At 41.9% G+C, this 20267-nt stretch overlaps 1 protein-coding gene across 1 annotated transcript; it reads left to right on the forward strand.

The window, feature by feature from the left end:
- Nucleotides 1-675: 675 nt before the first annotated feature.
- On the forward strand, nt 676-19320 carry LOC127043913 (olfactory receptor 2AT4). The gene is given in 5 exon segments (XM_050938175.1): nt 676-766; nt 16573-17034; nt 17037-17163; nt 17166-17434; nt 19285-19320. Coding segments are annotated over 5 exon segments (969 nt in total). The 5' UTR covers nt 676-691.
- The last annotated feature ends 947 nt before the right edge of the window (nt 19321-20267 follow it).

Consider the following 20267-nt stretch of genomic DNA (forward strand, 5'->3'; position numbering starts at 1 on the left):
CATGTGTGCCAAGTTAATATTATGTCATTCTAGATTGTTTATCAAAATGTTGTGTAGTGCCAAATCATATGCTTTACAGAAGTCTAAGTATCTAATGTCAGCGCTACTACTTTTATCAAACAAACTTGTCATCTTATTAAAAAATATAGTTTGACAGGATCTATTTTCCATAAACCAGTCTTCTACCAAAACAAAGATGGAAAAAGCAGACCGGACAACTGCTTATATCTATATGTCCATCAGGGCTACTAAACTGATGATCTGGCTAACAAATCAAATAACAAAACCACCACATCCTTCAACTATCCACCAAAATCACCTGAGTCTTAATTGAATAAAGAGAGCATGAGCTAGCACACTTGGCCAGATGTAAATTTGAGTAACCACATCGTTGAGATCCAATGAAAGAGATGCATTGTTCATTATATTCAACATACTACTTAAATCATCTCATTCTCTCCCCAGTGGCTTTATATATACATCCTATGGGATGGAAGGCACTGAAAGTTAACTGAAATTGCATGAGGGCGATGAAGGGGACTTAACTACTGGAATATATCCAATATGTTATTTTATCAACAAAGATCTTAAGCAAAACACACATCATTCATGACTCTACCATCTTCCTTGTAATAATCAGGATGATTTCCTAACTGTGTTTTTCATTCTAGATTTTTTCAACAATCAGACTATGAACAACTGCAACAGTAATTCTTCTGCTAAAGACTTTTATCTCATTGGATTTCCTGCACTTCAAGATTTCCAGGTCCCTCTTTTCCTTGTATTTTTGTTATTCTACCTGCTAATACTAATTGGTAATATCATCATTATAGCTGTAATTGTGGTTGATCAAACACTTCACAAACCCATGTACTTTTTCTTAACTAATCTGTCTGTCTTAGATATACTGTTTACAACTACTACCATTCCCAGAATGTTGGCAATGTTTCTGGTCAATGCCAAAACTATTTCTTTTCATATCTGCTTTCTGCAGATGTATTGTTTTCATGGTCTAACAGTGACTGAATCGCTGCTTCTTGTAGTCATGTCTTATGATCGTTATGAAGCAATTTGTAATCCTTTGCATTACCCAGTTAAAATGACAAAGAGAATAAACATTCAACTGGCAGCATGTGCCTGGGTAACTGCATTGTTAATACCAATACCTGTCATTTTTCAGACCTCTCAGTTAACATTTGGTGAAACAACCACAGTTTACCATTGCTTTTGTGATCACTTGGCAGTTGTGCAAGCAGCATGTTCAGATTTCAGTGCCTCTTTACAAACTTTCTTGGGATTTTCCATTGCCATGACTGTTTCAGTTGTGCCATTTATGCTTGTCACCCTATCGTATGTTCACATCATTATCTCCATTTTAAAAATCAATTCTAAAGTAGGTCGCAGGAAGGCATTTTCTACTTGCACTTCCCATTTGATTGTGGTTGTCACTTACTATTCATCCATTGCTGTGGCATATATTTCCTACAGAACAGACATGCCTATTGATATCCATGTAATGAGCAATGTTGTTTTTGCTATTTTAACTCCTTTGTTAAATCCACTCATTTATACTTTGCGAAACAAGGAAGTAAAATGTGCAGTAAAAAAGATTGTTTTTCTGAAGATCTTTCCTCCTTCTAAAAACTGTAATCTCATGGGGAAATATTAGCTCCAATACAGAAGTTTTACACAGAACCAATACATCACATCAACTCCCTGTAAAGGGGTTACTTAGGGCTTGTGGTATTTTATCATCTTTTCAGAACAGAAATAAAATGTACACTTTGTTAAAAATGTACTTTTTCAAAGCTCATTCAAGATTTTAGGGTCAGTTGAGTTTGAGTTGTGGACACAAAGCTTTGATCCACTCTCTTTTTTTATTTTTACTGACTCTCTCATCCATGGTTTAAATACATTCAGCCAGCAGTGTCCGTTGGATCTGTGCATGCACCTTGTAAGCCTTGTACCCATCCTCCCAAGGCCATGAGGGACAAAACAGTCCTCACCATCACTTAGTTCCTTCACTGATACAGACTGGACATTTGTCCATAATATGTGACTCTCCTAAACAAAAGAAGACATTTAGTATGTCTGTTGCTCACAGGCATAGCTGACTTGCAAGTCACTAGATTTAAAAGCCTAGAAACTGAGACTCTGCCATGAGACTCTGGAGACTGAGGAGTACCCTGAGGAGAGTTAGAGGAAAAAACAGTATTGTTGTTTTCTTTTTTGGCACTGAGCATGAATAAAATTTATAACAACTACTAAAAAAACAAGATCAACACTAACAAAGCAGTGTTAGAAGAGTTTTTCTATCTCAGATACTGTGAAGAAGCATTGTGGACTCCGTAGCTCTATTTCGCTGCCATGGGTGGTAAGAAGGAATTGAGTGGCGATTGGAGCTGGTCCGACCTTTGTGCCTGACGGGTGCGGGGCATGCAGGGCATGTTCACAGCACTAACAGACACTGCTATCTAAATGTTTCCAGCCTCACATGTGTAGGGTGCACATACCTACAGTTGAGTTCCACTTACTGTACATCTGTGCAACCAGGTATATAGGTGCAGTGAGATATTTTGTCTACTGTTGCTCCTCAAGCATAGAATAGGGTGTTTGAGGGTATGACTGACCTTTAATGGGAGACAAGGGATGATGGAAGCAGAAGGTCACATGTGGCTAAACTCTTAAAAGTGAAGCAGTCAAAATGTTATGTGTTAAAGCAGGTTGCCCAGAGGATTCAGGGGGCCTGAGACAAAGCAATCTTGGGGGCCCCTTCCATAAAAAAAGTTGTAAATACTATATTCTTGTGGGGGTCCCTGCAGGACCCAGGGCCTGCGGTAAATTGCCCCACTTGCCCCCCCTCTGGGCGGCCCTGATCTCCATTAGACCTCACCAACGCCAGCCAGGAGCACCCATGTCTGCCCAGGTGCCCCCGACCAACCAAAACGAGTTGGACAAGAGCACCAATGGGGAGATGATGACGGTTAGTAGTCGTATTGCACCGTCTGTAAGGCAAGGCAAGGCAAGGGGATGCTGCTGTGTAGCACTGCAGTACTGTGTCTGCCAGAAGCACCCAAGAGACATACCGTGACGGTGAGCTGAGCGGGCTCCATGCTTGCCGTGGTATGTCATCTGCATGAGTAACCCAGGAAAAAAGGCAAGAAACTATTTTTTGCCATTGCTTTAATGGAGGAAGGAAGGGAGGGGGGCCTGACGACATGTACCCAGAACCACCCTCAGCAATGTTTTTGCCCCATCAGGCATTGGGAGCTCAACCCAGAATTCCAATGGGCAGTGGAGGCTGCGAGAACTGTGGGATAGCTACCACAGTGCAACACTCCAAAAGTCAACGCTAGCCTTAGTACTGTGGATGCACATCGCCGACTTAATGCGCTTAGTGGGGACACACACAATTGACTATATCAAATCGATTTCTAAAAAAATCGACCTAATTTTGTAGTGTAGACATACCCAACTTGGTGGGAAACATCTGAGACAATGTCTCTCATTGCAGGTACTTAGCCTGTGTCTCAAAGTAGCAGGTGGGGATGGACGGAGGCCTCCCACATACCATTTTACAGGGTATTTTCAGCATCACCTCTGATGCAGGCTCCCTGTCCTGATGCAGCAGTATTCAGGCTCTGCTGTGGGACAAGAAGCAGAAGCTGATGGAGGAAGAGACTGTTCTTTAGCAACTGTGGGTCCCTTGTTCTGCTCTCCTCTCTCAAAAAGCAGGGAGAGAGCAGAGGATTCTTCAGTTGGCAGCTGCTCAACAATGTCTGAGGATCTGATGGAATAAGGCCACCCCACTAAGGGGTGTCATGTTTGATGCTGTTCCTGAGTGCTCTGCTCCTTCTCAGCTCAGGTGGGAGTGGGGGAGTGCTCTCCTGGGGAGCTGGAATAGGAAAGGGGAAATGAGGTACATTGGAGGGGTTGTGGGGGAGGCAAGGCCAGATAAGGGATGGTTTTGTGGAGTAGGTGAAGCATGGAGTGTGGTATTGCAAGGAAGGGTGGCATGGAGCAGCAGGGCATGTTGAGTGGGATATTTTTTTGTGGGGGAGGAGAATTAAGATAAGGGGTTCCACTCTAAAACCTCCTTCCATGGGTCCCACTCTGCACTATCTACCTAGTGACTCAGGACTTGGTACTTCTCCTGTTGGTTCTTCTACTGTTCTTCAGCCCAGGTAAGGGGGCGCAAGTACTGTGTAATTTATTCTAGAACAAGGAGTCAAGTGGGGGAGGGCTTCTGAGAGAGGAGGAGATAGGGGCCAAGCAGGGAGGTGAAGGTGTAATCTGCCAAAGAGGAGTATGTGGGAGAACAAAAGCAAAGATGGGAAGGCCATGGGCCTGTTGTGGGGGATTAGATTGTGTCTTAGGAGGGGGCCCAGAGGAGGAAACTGGGGATGGAATAGTGGGGGTACAGGAATGTCTCCTCATTAGTCACTTGGAGCAGGATGCCCGGGACACTAGGAGGCTGGTTGGGTCAGCATCTGTGCATCCAGACACTCAGCCTGTGACCCAAGTTTTGAGAAGGAACTGTGTAACTGACCTCCTGGTGGGGAACAATCACACAGCTGACTTCTCAGGGACAGAGAAAGGAGTAGCAGAGGGTCCAGGCCCAATCCAGGCCCCAGTTTGTCAGGATGCTATTTCTGATAAATTTTTGGAACATAACTGTGTCTCTTTAAATCAAGATGCAGCTCCAATGCCTGCGATAACAGAGGAGTTGGGACCAGGAAATTGCCAGGTGGTAGTCTGCCTGAATACAGATAACCCAACTCACAGAGGATGCGGTGCTTTCCCTCAGGCTGGTGAGAGACTGGGGAGCAGTTATGGAAAAGCTGCTGGGAAAAGGTGCATCTGATCAAAGGGTAAAAACACTTAGCCCAGAGAGCACAGATCACAGCCCTCAAGGGAGCAGGGAAGAACTCAGTGCTGGAAGGGAGAAACACAGGGTAATCCCCAAAAGAGAGCTGGATTTTCTGCATATGTCTAGTCCTGGGGTTGGGAGACCGCTCCCCAAAGGGTCAGCCAATGTACAGGATCCTCCCGAACCCTTATCTTGCCAGATCTTGAGATATCAAAATGCCAAAAACATGATTTAAATTAAGAGCCCACACAAAAGGGAACATTGGAGGAAAAGAAAAGCCAGTGACTGATTACATGGGAGAGAGTCAAAGAACACCATGGGTAATGAACAAACTAACCTCAAAACAGAGTACCTGAACAGATGGCATGGTCCATTTGTGATTAAAAAAAAAGTTGGTATTAATGTTAAGTTTTGGGGATAAAAATTTTGACACCGATGTTAAACCGTATGGTAATGTTAGTTCTCAGTTAATACATGTAAACAGATTCAAAGATTATCACAGCAGAGAAGCCATAACAAACCTGGTTTGCTATGTGTGAAAGGGGAAACTGAAGCAGACTGCCTCATGGCCTTAATTGCTGGATGCCAAGAGAACTATAACACAAACTGCCTTCAAGCTAGTCAGTGACTAACCCTCTTGCAGTAAACTAAGGGGGTAGGTGTGATATTCTGTACCACATGGGAATACCCTGCACCCCCCTTGTTCATCCTTGATTGGGTGGTATCTAATGCAAAGTTTGTCACGTGGGGTGTCTTCGGAGGCTCATGATGCACTGAGCATTGTCATAGTGATGTTCTAGTAATTGTTATAGGTTATAGTTTCATATATATAGTTATGAGGCTGAAAATGTGTCTTCATGGCTTAAAATAAGCCCAGGCAAAAACTCTCCAAGAGAACAGAGGCAGTTCACACTTTATCAGGGCATGTATGGGACAAACCCAGCCCAGCCTCACAGGAACAAAGGACACTGCCCTAGGCAGCAACAAAAGGATCTATTGGACTCTCAAGTGAGTCATGCCCCTTTCTTTGGTCACTTTGGGACTGCGATGAGGTAATGCTCACCTGACTCTGAAGGGGAAGCAAAGCCAAGAGAGAAGAAAGAACATGATAAAAGGGAGAGACGTTTGCCATGCTCTTCCTCTCTCTTCTGCCTCCATCTGCAGACATCACCACCAAGCAATTGAAGTGCTGATCAAAGGGTAGAGCCTGACTGAAGGCCAACCACCCAGCCTTTGGTGAGAAGCATCTAAGTTTGTAAGGGCAATAAAAGTGTTCAGATCAGCTTAGAATGCATTTTGCTTTTATTTCATTTGACTAAATCTGACTTCTTATGTTTTGACTTATAATCACTTAAAATTTATCTCTGTAGTTAATAAATCTGTTTGTTTATTCTATCTGAAGCAGTGTGTTTGGTTTGAAGCGTGTCAGAGACTCCTCTTGGGATAACAAGCCTGGTACATATCAATTTCTTTGTTAAACTGATGAATGCATATAAGCTTGCAGCGTCCAGCAGGCATAACTGGACACTGCAAGACGGAGGTTCCTAGAGTTGTGTCTAGGACTGGAGATATTGGCTAGTGTCATTCGGTTGCACAATCCAAGGAGAAGCTTACGTGCTAGAGGCTATGTGTGAACAGCCCAGGAGTGGGGGTTCTCACAGCAGAGCAGGATAAGGCTAGCTCACAGAGTCAAGGACTGGAGTGACCTAGCAGATCACCAGTCCAGATAACACCAGAGGGGAACATCACAGAGGCCTTAAACTGTTTCATATAATGGAAAAAGTTTGGAATTACACAACTGGATTGAACAATCGCCCATTGAAGCCAATGCCAATGGGAGTAGGACTGAATCAAATATAAAATAACAGTTACAATGGCACATCCTGATGAAAGTTTATCTTGGTGTACACTCTGTTTTTCAAATACTTGGCTTTCACTTCCTTCATTGCACAAATCTTCAATGTAATTTACACAAATTATGAGCTCTGCAGTGCATTTGAGATTCCAAATTCTGCTGGGATTGTTTCTCATGAAAATAACTATGTGTGCACGAGTATCTTAATTGTAAATAAGAAAACAATGTTAATTTCATCCTTGGGGACTGAAGGTGGAGAAAAGGACTATGCAGTTTGTTCAAAAGAAACATAAAGCCTCAGTCACTGTATTTGTCAGAGGCTTTATTGCAGAAGTTTTGCATCTATCACGAAGTGTAACACAAATGAAAACAAAGCTCTTACTATCTTTGGAACTCAAAGTGAGTTATAGTTTATATTTTCATATTAATGTCCATACACTTCAGACTAATGCTTCCTTTTAATTTATTTTTTTTCTCATGGTATCCTGCATGGAGAAAACCATTTTTAATATACTTTATGTTAACAGGCACCAAAGGATGTGATTTTTTCATTCAGTACAGTACAAAAATTCTATTTTTGACAAATGGCCCATTTCCAGCAATTGACAAGAAGATATGAGGAACTGTGTGTGGGGGGGTGGGGGGGAATAAGCATGGGGAAATAGTTTTACTTTGTGTAATGGCCCATCTACTCCCAGTCTTTATTCGAGCCTAATTTAACGGTGTCCAATTTGCAAATTAATTCCAATTCATCAGTCTCTAGTTGGAGTCTGTTTTTGACTTTTTGTTGTTGTAATATTGTAACTTTTAGGTCTGTAATCGAGTGGCCAGGGAGATTGAAGTCCGACTGGTTTTTCAATGTTATAATTCTTGACGTCTGATTTGTGTCCATTTATTCTTTTACGTAGAGACTGTCAGGTTTGGCCAATGTACATGGCAGAGAGGCACTGCTGGCACTTGAAGTTATATATCACATTGGTAGATGAGCACGTGAACAAGCCTCTGATAGTGTGGCTGATGTGATTAGGTCCTATGATGGTATCTCCTGAACAGATATGTGGACAGAGTTGGCAACGGGTTTTGTTGCAAGGATAGGTTCCTGAGTTAGTGTTTTTGTTGTGTGGGCTGTGGTTGCTGGTGAGTATTTGCTTCAGGTTTGGGGGCTGTCTCTAAGCAAGGACTGGCCTGTCTCCCAAGATCTGTGAGAGTGATGGATCGTCCTTTGGGATAGGTTGTAGATCCTTGATGATGCTCTGGAGAGGTTTTAGTTGGAGGCTGAAGGTGATGGATAGTGGCATTCAAGCTTATGTTAAAATGAGTTTGTTAGGCGCCACAAGTACTTCTTTCCTTATTATAGGTTGTTTCCCCTCACTATTCTCCTAGTAGGAGGCTGTTATAGAACCTCACACCTCTGATGGTTAGAAACCTTTTTCCAATTTCCAGCCATTTATTCATGGCCAGTTTATAGCCATTTGTTTTTGTACCAACATTATCCTTTAGCTTAAGCAACCTTCTCCCACCAGAGTGTTTCCTCTCCTGAAGTATTTTATAGAGTTCAATCGTGTCCTCTCTCAGCCTTTGGGTTTTAGCACACAAAATCTTATGCCCAAATAAATTTGTTAGTCTTTAAGGTGCCACAAGGATTCCTCATTACTCTTCCTAACAATGAGATTTATGAGAAAGTGGAATGATTTCCCGGGAGAAAGCATGGAAATCCCTCCCTTGAAACATATTAAATTAGCTGAACAAAACAATGATAAATATATAATTTTGTATGTTTATATTTGTGTATCATATATACCAGGAGAGAAAAGGAAACAGTGTTGTATTGGCTGAAGTGATGGAATAGATCTATCTCTAATTACTATTAATCTATGAATAACTTAGTATTTATTCATTCAGTTTATACAGTACAACTATCAATAACTCTTAAGTCACAAAAAATTAAAAAATATATATAATAATTTCAAAATGACATTAAAAGGCCACCCCAATTCCAAATAAAATCTTTCATGTAAGCTAAAAGACTCCCCTTCCTCTTGGGAGGAAAAAACACTGAGTACAATCTAAAGAATTTCAGGTTGAATGTCTCAACTGATCTCAACTGCTGAGTTGTCCCTTAGGGATAGGGGAGTTTTAAAATTGCCAAGATCCAAATTATAAATGGGTTTATAGAGCAAAACTGAATACTTTGAATTCAGAAGTGCAAGATAATGCACATTGGAAAGAACACCAAGAATTACTCATACCCATTCATGAGTTTTAAAAAGTTATCAGAAAAGCAAACGCGATGTTAGCTTTTATTATGGAAGTGACAAAGCAGGGGTTCTCAAACTGGGGGTCGGGACCCCTCTAGGGGTCACAAAGTTATTACAGGGAGGGTCGCAAGCTGTCAGCCTCCACCTCAAAACCTCACTTTGCCTCCAGCATTTATAATGGTGTTAAATATAATAAAAAAGGTTTTTAATTTATAAGGGGGGGTCGAACTCAGAGGCTTGCTATGTGAAAGGGGTCAGCAGTACAAAAGTTTGAAAACCACTGTGATAGAGGATAATACAGAATATATTATAATGCCATTACATAAACTTCTTGGATGTCCTTGCATTGAATGATGTGTTCAGTTCTAGTCCCAATTCAAAAACTATTCTGCAAGAAATGGAGAAGTCCAGAGATGGGATATGAATATGACTGGAGGCATGTATATTGCATATGAGAAGAGATGATGGGGGTGATTAAGTTTAGAGAGGTGACATAATAGTGGTATATAAAAGAAATGCAAGTCGTTTGGGCACTTTTAGTTACCCTGCTCCGCAAAGCAAAGGAACATTCAAAACATTTACACATTTAAAGCTTGTGCTTCCTCTGATACATCTCCTGATATATTATGACATTGGCTTTGTTTTTATTGTACCTAACTGGAGCCAGGGATGTCTCTGGTGCAAAAGTGTAACATGTGGTCCTTCCCTGTATGGTATACTAAGTAAGTGATTAGCTGAATTCAGGCTATACCTGAAGATGACTTGGAAACTGCAGCAGTCTCTGAAGTATAGCTGTACTCATAGAGGTACATAGATTCAACTTTTTCTAGGACACAGTAGAGTGCTCTCATTCCCAGTCTGATTGTCTCTGGACTGTTGAGGATGATGAAAGTCTCAGGGAAGGAGAACATCAAACTGGAGCGGAGGGAAATGATCTCATAGTTGGGACCCTCCTCCCAGATGATGTCAAGGAATCTTCTTGTACTGAGGATACTTCTTGGGAGGAGGTAATCCCAGTTATTTGAAAGACATGGGTAATAGTTGTATCTGTTTTGCAAAGTGGAGCCGGCAGCAACCAGGGCCGGGTTCAATATCTAGGGGTTCCACTGCAAGAATACAACACAGAACAGGCTCGAGTCCCCACTCAGTAAGCTGGGAAGATTACACACCACTCTTAGGTGCCTCTGAGAGGCAAAACTTCCCCACTCACAAGCACAGAGTCAGAGCATAGAAAATAAACTTTTAATGAAAGGAGGGATGTTACCCGACATTAATTAGGGAAAATGCCACAAGCAGGATTCATAATCATAAAACTGAGATCAGGACACCCATCCCAGAGTGCATGGGGCAGTGCATTCTGTCTTATGCTCTTGAGTTCTACAACCAAAAGTTCCTTTTCTGTGCCCCTCTATGCTCCCTCACCATACCCCACTCACAGTGGTTGTCCTTAGTTAGTGAGGACCCACGGTTCAGAGGTGCACCTGCATGAGTTCGCTTCCCACCCAAGGAAGAAGGCACATTGTTTGCTCCACCATCTGAGCACTTGCTCTGACTGGCTGACCTGCCAGCTGAGGTTCCTCTCTACTGGTCACCCCTCCAGTCACTCATTCTGCTCCCTCCTGCTTGCTGCTCCTGCTGGCTAACAGTCATTTACCTTCTGCTGCCACCTGCCTCTCTGCTTTGACCTCTGCAAGTCAGTCTCTTAATGGTTGTCACCTCTTAGTGATTTTCAGCTTTTAGCCATTTGGGCAGACATGCTGTACTATCGCAAGTGATTTCAGGTCTCATTTAAGTACTTAAAATAACAATGGTTCTGAATGGAGCCTATTTAGCACTATCTATGAACAGGTGGGAGGAACAGATTAAATCAGACCAGGGACCCCCTTAGGGAGAGTCCACACCTCCTAGCTGGGACACCTGTCCCCACCCCTCTTACTTTCACAGGGATCTGGCATTTGAGCTCTTGGCTTAAAGAGGTCCTTTCAGCTGATGATGATCCCCTCATTTGGGACAGGTTAAGCACAGTTCTGCTCCCCTTTATCCATACAATAAAGATAACACTAATAACAACATTTCACTGCACCTGCATTCAGTACTAAAGTGATTTGTTACCCAACAAAGTTGATCACTTTGAGCAACACTATCCTATTGGCTGTATATCTTGGAAGAGTAGCTTTGATTATGTAAATACAGCTTGCTCCTGAAGTCTTCCCCCCTCCCACTTAGCTGTCACAGGAGAGCTCATGCAGACCCTGCTTACATAGTAATAGTGGATTTGATCATTAGAAATATAAAAAGTTGCATTTGTGATGCTTGGAAGAACCACATAATGAATTGCCTGCCTGGTGTGAAGCTCTCAAGACATCTAAAGAGACTTATGTGCAGTGCTGGGGAGAAGCAGTGGTTGTGGTACCAATGACACAGGGAAAGGTAGGATAAAGCTCCCAGAGGACAAATTCAGGCTGCTAGGTAAGAGTTTGAAGTCTATGATTTCTATGGTAGCATTCTCCAAAATGCTTCCAGTTCCATGTGCAGGGCAAGTTAGACGGGCAGAACTGCAGGGAGGAGAGGTTTAGGTTTATTGGAAATTGAGGAACCTTTTGGGAAAGGAGTCTTTTGGGAAAGTAGAAGCCTATAAAGGAAGGATGGGCTCCATCTAAACCAAAATGGAACCAGATTGCTGACATATACTATTATAAAGTTTGTAGAGGAGATTTTAAACTAAGGGCTGGGGAAAAGCTGACAGGTGCAGAAGAGCACACAGTTTCGAAAGAGACATCCCTTAGTGGAAATTCTTCATAACCTATTAAGAAGTTGAGGATGGAAGTTGATAAAGTACAGGTAGGAACTGAAGAGAAACAATCAAATGAAAAGAGTCCCATTAAATTACATCACATGAAGGCAGACAGCTAAAAAGAGACAACTTTTATAAGTGCTTGTATTTAAGTGCTAGAAGTCTAAATACCAAGATGGATGAACTTGAGTGCCCGGTATTAAATGAGGATATTGATATAATGAGCATCACAGTAACTTGGTGGAATGATGATAATCAATATGGGACATGGTCATAGCAGGGTACAAAATATATAGGAATGACAGAGTAGGCCATGTTGGTAGGGGAATGGCACTACATGTGAAAGAAAGCACAGCTTCAAACAGAGTAAAAATCTTAAAGGACGAATAAGAACATAAAAACATAAGAACGGCCGTACCGGGTCAGACCAAAGGTCCATCTAGCACAGTATCTGTCTACCGACAGTGGCCAATGCCAGGTGCCCCAGAGGGAGTGAACCTAACAGGTAATGATCAAGTGATCTCTCTCCTGTCATCCACCTCCACCCTCTGACAAACAGAGGCTAGGGACATCATTCCTTACCCATCCTGGCTAATAGCCTTTAATGGACTTAACCTCCATGAATTTATCCAGTTCTCTTTTAAACACTATTATAGTCTTAGCCTTCACAACCTCTTCAGGCAAGGAGTTCCACAAGTTGACTGTGCTCTGTGTGAAGAAGAACTTCCTTTTATTTGTTTTAAATGTGCTGCCCATTAATTTCATTTCGTGGCCCCTAGTTTTCCTTACTTACTTTCTCCACATCACCCATGATTTTATAAACCTCTATCATATTCCCTTAATTTATGTAAGAGCCTTTGGTGAGGGACCTTGTCAAAGACTTTCTGGAAATGTAAGTACACTATGTCCACTGGATCCCCCTTGTCCACATGTTTGTTGACCCCTTCAAAGAACTCTAATAGATTAGTAAGACATGATTTCCCTTTATAGAAACCATGTTGACTTTTGCCCAACAATTTATGTTCTTCTATGTGTCTGACAATTTTATTCTTTACTATTGTTTCAACTAATTTGCCTGGTACTGATGTTAGACTTACTGGTCTGTAATTGCCGGGGTCATCTATCGAGCATTTTTTAAATATTGGCATTACATTAGCTATCTTCCAGTCATTGGGTACAGAAGCTGATTTAAAGGACAGGTTACAAACCATAGTTAATAGTTCCTCAACTTCACATTTGAGTTCTTTCAGAACTCTTGGGTGAATGCCATCTGGTCTCGATGACTTGTTACTGTTAAGTTTATCAATTAATTCCAAAATCTCCTCTAGTGACACTTCAATCTGTGACAATTCCTCAGATTTGTCACCTACAAAAGCTGGATCAGGTTTGGGAATCTCCCTAACATCCTCAGCCATGAAGACTGAAGCAAAGAATTCGTTCAGTTTCTCCGTAATGACTTTATTGTCTTTAAGTGCCCCACTGGTTGTTATTGTCTTTAAGTGCTCCTTTTCTATCTCTATCATCAAGGGGCCCCACTGGTTGTTTAGCAGGCTTCCTGCTTCGATGTACTTAAAAAACATTTTGTTATTACCTTTTGAGTTTTTGTCTCGCCATTCTTCAAACTCCTCTTTGGCTTTTCTTATTACATTTTTACATTTAATTTTGCAGTGTTTATGCTCCTTTCTATTTACCTCACTAAGATTTGACATCCACTTTTTAAAAGATGCCTTTTTATCTCTCGCAGCTTCTTTTACATGATTGTTAAGCCACAGTGGCTCTTTTTTAGTTCTTTTACTGTGTTTTTTAATTTGGGATATACATTGAAGTTGAGCCTCTATTATGGTGTCTTTGAAAAGCGTCCATGCATCTTGCGAGGATTTCACCTTAGTCACTGTACCTTTTAATTTCTGTTTAACTAACATCCTCATTTTTGCATATTCCCCTTTTTGAAATTAAATGCCACTGTGTTGGGCTGTTGAGATGTTCTTCCTACCACAGGGATGTTAAATGTTATTATATTATGGTCACTATTTCCAAACAATCCTTTTATAGTTACCTCTTGGACCAACTCCTGCGCCCTACTCAGGACTAAATCAAGAGTTGCTTCTCCCCTTGTGGGTTCCCGTAACAGCTGCTCCAAGAAGCGTTCATTCAAAGTAGTAAGAAAGTTTGTTTCTGCATTTCATCCTGAGATGACATGTTCCCAGTCAATATGGGTATAATTGAGATCCCCCACTATTATTGAGTTCTTAATTTTGATAGCCTCTCTAATTTCCCTTAGCATTTCATTGTCACTATCAATGTCCTGGTCAGGTGGTCAATAATAGATCCCTCATGTTATATTCTTATTAGAGCATGAAATTACTATCCATAGAGATTCTATGGAACATGTGAATTCATTTATGATTTTTACTTCATTTGATTCTACATTTTTTTCACATATAGTGCAACTTCCCGCCGCCCCCATCGTTCTGTCCTTCTGATACATTTTGTACCCCCAGAATGATTGTGTCACACTGATTGTCCTCAGTCCACCAGGTTTCTGTGATGCATATTATATCAATATCCTCCTTTATCATGAGGCACTCTAGTTCACTCATCTTATTATTTAGACTTCTAGCATTTATGTACAAGCACTTTAAAACCTTGTCAGTGTTTATTTGTCTGCCCTTTTCTGATGTGTCTGATTCTTTTTTATGTGAATGTTTCTCGTCTGATCTGGCCCTTACATTATCCTCTTGCATCTTCTCCTCCTGCCTAAAACCTAGAGAATCTCTGTCAATAGACTCTCCTCTAAGAGAAGTCTGTGTCCGATCCACATGCTCCTCTGCAGCAGTTGGATTTCCCCATCTCCTAGTTTAAAAACTGCTCTGCAACATTTTTAATGTTAAGTGCCAAATTGTACCATAGAATCTCTATGAATATTCCATGCTTGAACATACCTGTATATATATTACTGACCACTTGACCAGGATGGGGATGGTGACTGTGAAATTATTTCAGCTATCCCCATACTGACTGGATACATGTCACCTCAGGACAGGATGCAGAAATAAAAACATAAATCATAAACATCATAAATAACAGCTTCTTGGAGCAGCTAGTCCTGCAACCCACAAGGGGAGAGGCAATTCTTGATTTAGCCCTAAGAGGACATGAAAGAAGCCCACCAAAGAAGTAATTAATTTCAGAAAGGGGAACTACACCAAAATGAGGAAGCAAGTTAAAAAGAAATTTAAAAATATGAATTAATGAAAAAAGGGTAAACCGTGAGGTGGCAAAATGTGCAGACTATGCACAATTACTCAAGATAGTTAAGTACAAAGCAGATTGTGAAGAGTTACAAAGGGATCTCACTAACCTGGGAGACTGGCCAATAAAATGGCAAATGAAATTCAGTGTTGATCAATGCAAAGTAATGCATATTGGAAAACATAATCCCAACTATACACAGAAAATGATGGGGTTTAAATTAGCTGTTACTACTCAAGAAAGAGATCTTGGAGTTATAGTGAATAGTTCTCTATCCGCTCAATGTGCAGCAGCAGTCAAAAAACTAGCAGAATGTTAGGAACCATTAGGAAAGGGATAGATAATAATACAGAAATTGTTAGAATGCCATTATATAAATCCATGGTATGCCCACACATTAAATACTGCGTGCACTGCTGGTCATCTCATCTCAAAAATGATATATTAGGATTGGAAAAGGTACAGAGAAGGGCAACAAAAATGCTTAAGGCTATGGAACAACTTCTGTGTGAGGTGAGATTAAAAAGTCTGGGACTTTTCAGCTTAATAAAGAGATGATTAAAAGGGATATAATAGAGGTCTATAAAATCATCAGTGGTGTGAAGAAAGTGAATAAGGCAGCATTATTTACTCCTTCAAGTAACACAAGAACCAGGGGTCACCCCATGAAATTAATAGGCAACAGGTTTAAAACAAACAAAAGGAAGTACTTCTTCACATAACACATAATCCACTGGTGGAACTCATTGCCAGGAGATGTTGTGAAGGTCAAAAGTATAACATGGTTCAAAAAAGAATTAGATAAGTCCATGACGGAGAGGTCCATCAATAGCTATTAGTCAAGAGGGTGAAGGATGCATCCCCATGCTCTGGGTGACCCTAGCCTCTCATTACCAGAAACTGGGAGTAGATGGCAGGGGATGGAGCACTCCTTGATTGCCTGTTCTCTTCATTCCTCTGAAGCATCTGGCATTGGCCACTGTCGGAAGACAAGACACTGGGCTTGATAGACCATTGATCTGACCCAGTATGGCCATTTGTAAGTTATGTTCTTTTGTTCTCTTTGTTAATGATATCAATCACTATATAGTCAGACTTAAAGCTGAGTAACTACACCATCTAGATCCAATGAAACAGGTAGTATTGCTAATTGTCATCAACATTGTACTTAAACCATCTCATTTTCTCCCCAGCGGCTTCATATACATAAGAACATCAGAACAGCCATACTGGGTCAGACCAAAGGTCCATCTAGACCAATATCCTGCCTTCCAATAGTGGTAAATGTCAGATGGAAGTTAACTGAAAATGCATGAGGGGGACTTAGCTATAAGAATATATCCAATATGTTGTTTTATCAACAAAGATCTTCAGCACATCATTCATGACCCTACAATCTTTTTTGTAATAATTAGGATTGTTTCCTGATTTTGTGTTTTGCATTCTAGACATTTTCAACAATCAGACCATGAACAACTGCAACAGCAATTCTTCTGCTAAAGACTTTTATCTCATTGGATTTCCTGCACTTCAAGATTTCCAGATCCCTCTTTTCCTTGTATTTTTGTTATTCTACCTGCTAATACTAATTGGTAATATCATTATTATAGCTGTAATTGTGGTTGAGTAAACACTTCACAGATCCATGTACTTTTTCCTAGCTAATCTCTCTGCCTTAGATATACTGCTTACAACTACTACCATTCCCAAAATGTTGGCAATGTTTCTGGTCAATGCCAAAACTATTTCTTTTCATGTCTGCTTTCTGCAGATGTATTGTTTTCATGGTCTCGCAGTGACTGAATCGCTGCTTCTAGTAGTCATGTTTTATGATCATTATGAAGCAATTTGTAATCCTTTGCATTACCCAGTTAAAATGACAAAAAGAGTAAACATTCAACTGGCAGCATGTGCTTGGATAACTGCATTGTTAATACCAATACCTGTCGTCTTCCAGACCTCTTAGTTAACATTTGGTGAAACAACCAGAGTTTACCATGGCTTTTGTGATCACTTGGCAGTTGTGATCACTTGGCAGTTGTGCAAGCAGCATGTTCAGATTTCAGTGCCTCTTTACAAACTTTCTTGGGGTTTTCCATTGCCATGACTGTTTCATTTGTGCCACTTATGCTTGTCACCTATCATATGTTCACATCATTATCTCCATATTAAAAATCAACTCTAAAGTAGGTCGCAGGAAGGCATTTTCTACTTGCACTTCCCATTTAATTGTGGTTGGCACTTACTATTCATCCATTGCCGTGGCATATATTTCCTACAGAAAAGACATGCCCGTTGATATCCATGTAATGAGCAATGTTGTTTTTGCTATTTTAACTCCTTTGTTAAATCCACTCATTTATACTTTGCGAAACAAGGAAGTAAAATGTGCAGAACTACCTGAGGTAAGCCCACACCCCAGCCCCATGCCCCAATCCTCTGCCCCAGACCTGAGCTGCCCCAACCCCTGCCTGCACCTCACATGCTTCATCCCTCACCTCACCCCAGAGCCTACAGCCCAGAGCCCTGACCCCCTCCCACACCCCAACCTCTTGCTCCAGCCCAGAACCCCCTCCCACACCCTGAACCCCTCATTCCTGGCCCCACCCCACAGCACTCACCCCCACCTCACAACCCTCTGGCACAGCCCTGAGTCCCTCCCAAACCCTTCATCCCCAGCTCTGTTGAGTCGTGGGTATCTACAATTTTCTTCAACTGGGTTGCCAGAAAAAAAGTTTTAAAACCACTGGCTTAAATGGTTTGTCTTGTATGAGTTCCTCTGCACTGGGGTGATTTTCATCCTACTGTTATCAAGTATTTTTGAACATACTAACTTTCCTCTATATGTTGAAAGAGACAAAAAGTAATTGTGTTTAAAATTTTGCAATTTAGTTTACAGTTTTCCTGTAAATAGAGATCTGAATGCAGTCAGAATCTGAACTGGGGGCACTAGTGCACATGTACTGCAAAATCTGCTACAGTGAAAATATCTGTACTGTGAACAGTGACTTTATAAAAAGGTATCATGGTTCATTATCATTTGGTGATTCTGGATTAAATTTGTTCCATTTACAAGTGGAAAGAGTTTTTTCTTTTTCATAGAGTATCAGGGTTGGAAGGGACCTCAGGAGGTCATCTAGTCCAACCCCCTGCTGAAAGCAGGATAAATCCTCAGATAGATTTTTGCCCCAGATCCTTAAAAAGCCCCCTCAAGGATTGAACTCACAACCCCGGGGTTAAGCAGGCCAATTCTCAAACCACTGAGCTGTCATCTAAATGACAGCCCTTGGAAACCAACCTGGGAGATGAAGTGAAATTATTCTTCCCTTCTTTTGTACTAATACCTGGGAACCTGACCCAACTAAAGTGTATTAAAGGTGTAATTTGGGTATAGCTGGGCTAGGCTTGTTATGTAATGTGCGATAGATTTAAAAACTATTTTAATAGTAAATAGAGTTTAAAATTACATTTTTTTTATCATGATGCAATGTAAAGAAATGAAAAGGTTGATCCTAAATCATCATAAAGCATTTTATCAGACTGAAATATTGACTCCTGCTATGCATGACAGTAATTAACTTGTATCTTCAGCTGCCTATAATAACTGTCTGTTCACTAACATCTTGCTTAGTAATGAAAGCATTTCCAGCACTAAAACTTCCAGTAAATACACCAAATAAAGGTAAAACTAAAACACGATTCTTAATCCTTTCCTCTCTACATTCCACAAGGTTGAATTGAGCATTCTTGTATTGTCTCAATTTAAGATATTTGTACACGTCAGAAGTTATTTTCCTGACAAAGAATCCCAGCAGAATCTGGAGTGTAATTTCCTAGTGTAGAATCTGTAAATTACATTATATTGTAGATTTCAGAAGGGGTGCGGGGAAGAATGTGAGGAACTTGAAATGCAGTGCATAGACCATGATGAAGTGTCATCTGTATGCAAGAGGAAGTACCATCAGCTCTCTGTTTTATCGTATTGTACAGTCGCAAGATTTCTGCATTTGAAGGAGTCCTACTCGGGGTAGGAGCTCCTCCTTGTGCCTGGGTCGGGGAATTAGCTCTCACCCCATCCGGAATTCCATTCCATCAGTTGCTCACACTATGGCCCCTCTCTCTTTCCATGACTCGGGGTACTCCCTCTTCATGAGTTGGCCTTCCAGACACATCCCGATATTGTCCTCCCTTCTGGAGTAACAATGTCCACCAGACATGCTGTCTGTATTCTGTTTCCGGCAATCTTCCATTCCAGCTACAGGTCCTGGACCACTTTCCCAGTGGCTGGTAGGGGGACACAGCCTGCCCACTACTCCAGGTTCCAGCCCAGGGACGCTATGATTAGTAATCCAGGTCAGGTCAGCCTCAGTCTCAGTTACTGTGTCCCTGGGCTCCTTCCTACTCCATCTCTCTATCTCCTGGGTTTACCACCAGAGCTTCCTTTACTCTCCATGGCTACTTCACACCTTTCAGCATCTTGTCAAATTTCCTACTCCAGGGCAGGGCCGCCCGGGGGGGAGGGGCAAGTGGGGCAATTTGCCCCAGGCCCCGGGCCCTGAAGGGCCCCCATGAGAGTTTTTCGGGGGCCCTGGAGCAGGGTCCTTCATTCGCTCTGGGGGCCTGGGAAAACTCTCACGGGGCCTGGGCCCCTGGAGCTTCTTCCACTCTGGGTCTTCGGTGGCAATTCAGCAGCGGGGGGGTCCTTCTGCTCCAGGACCCACCGCTGAAGTGCCCGAAGACCCTCGGGGGGTCCTTCGGCCCCGGGACCCGCCGATGAAGTGCTGGGTCTTCGGCGGCAATTCGGCAGCGGGAAGACCCCAGGCCCCCTGAATCCTCTGTGCAGCCCTGCTCCAGGGCAGGACACCAAGGCTTATTCCCCCCTGGAATTCCTCCTTGATCCTGGAAAACTCCCTTTCTGTCAAGGGAGGGACTGCAGACCTCATCCCTTCAGCCCCTTTCCTACTCTTACTTTCTGGCTTTATATCCTCTCCTAGCTGGGCTTCATCTGCATTTTATCAGTCCTTGCCTCCTCTCCAGATGCAGCATGTAAGGTTACTGTTCTTCAGTCCAGTTAAGGGGAAGCAAGTACAGTATAATTCTAGAACTGGGAGTGAAGGGCCGGGGCGGGGAGGAGGGGTTAGGATAACAGCTTCAGCTGAGAAGAAACATCTCCTTATGGGGCCTCAGTAGGCCCAGTCTTTGCCACCTACACTCAGGGTTGGATCAGGGTACTGTTCA

Source organism: Gopherus flavomarginatus, chromosome 1 (genome assembly GCF_025201925.1).
Source record: "Gopherus flavomarginatus isolate rGopFla2 chromosome 1, rGopFla2.mat.asm, whole genome shotgun sequence".
Taxonomy (NCBI): domain Eukaryota; kingdom Metazoa; phylum Chordata; order Testudines; family Testudinidae; genus Gopherus; species Gopherus flavomarginatus.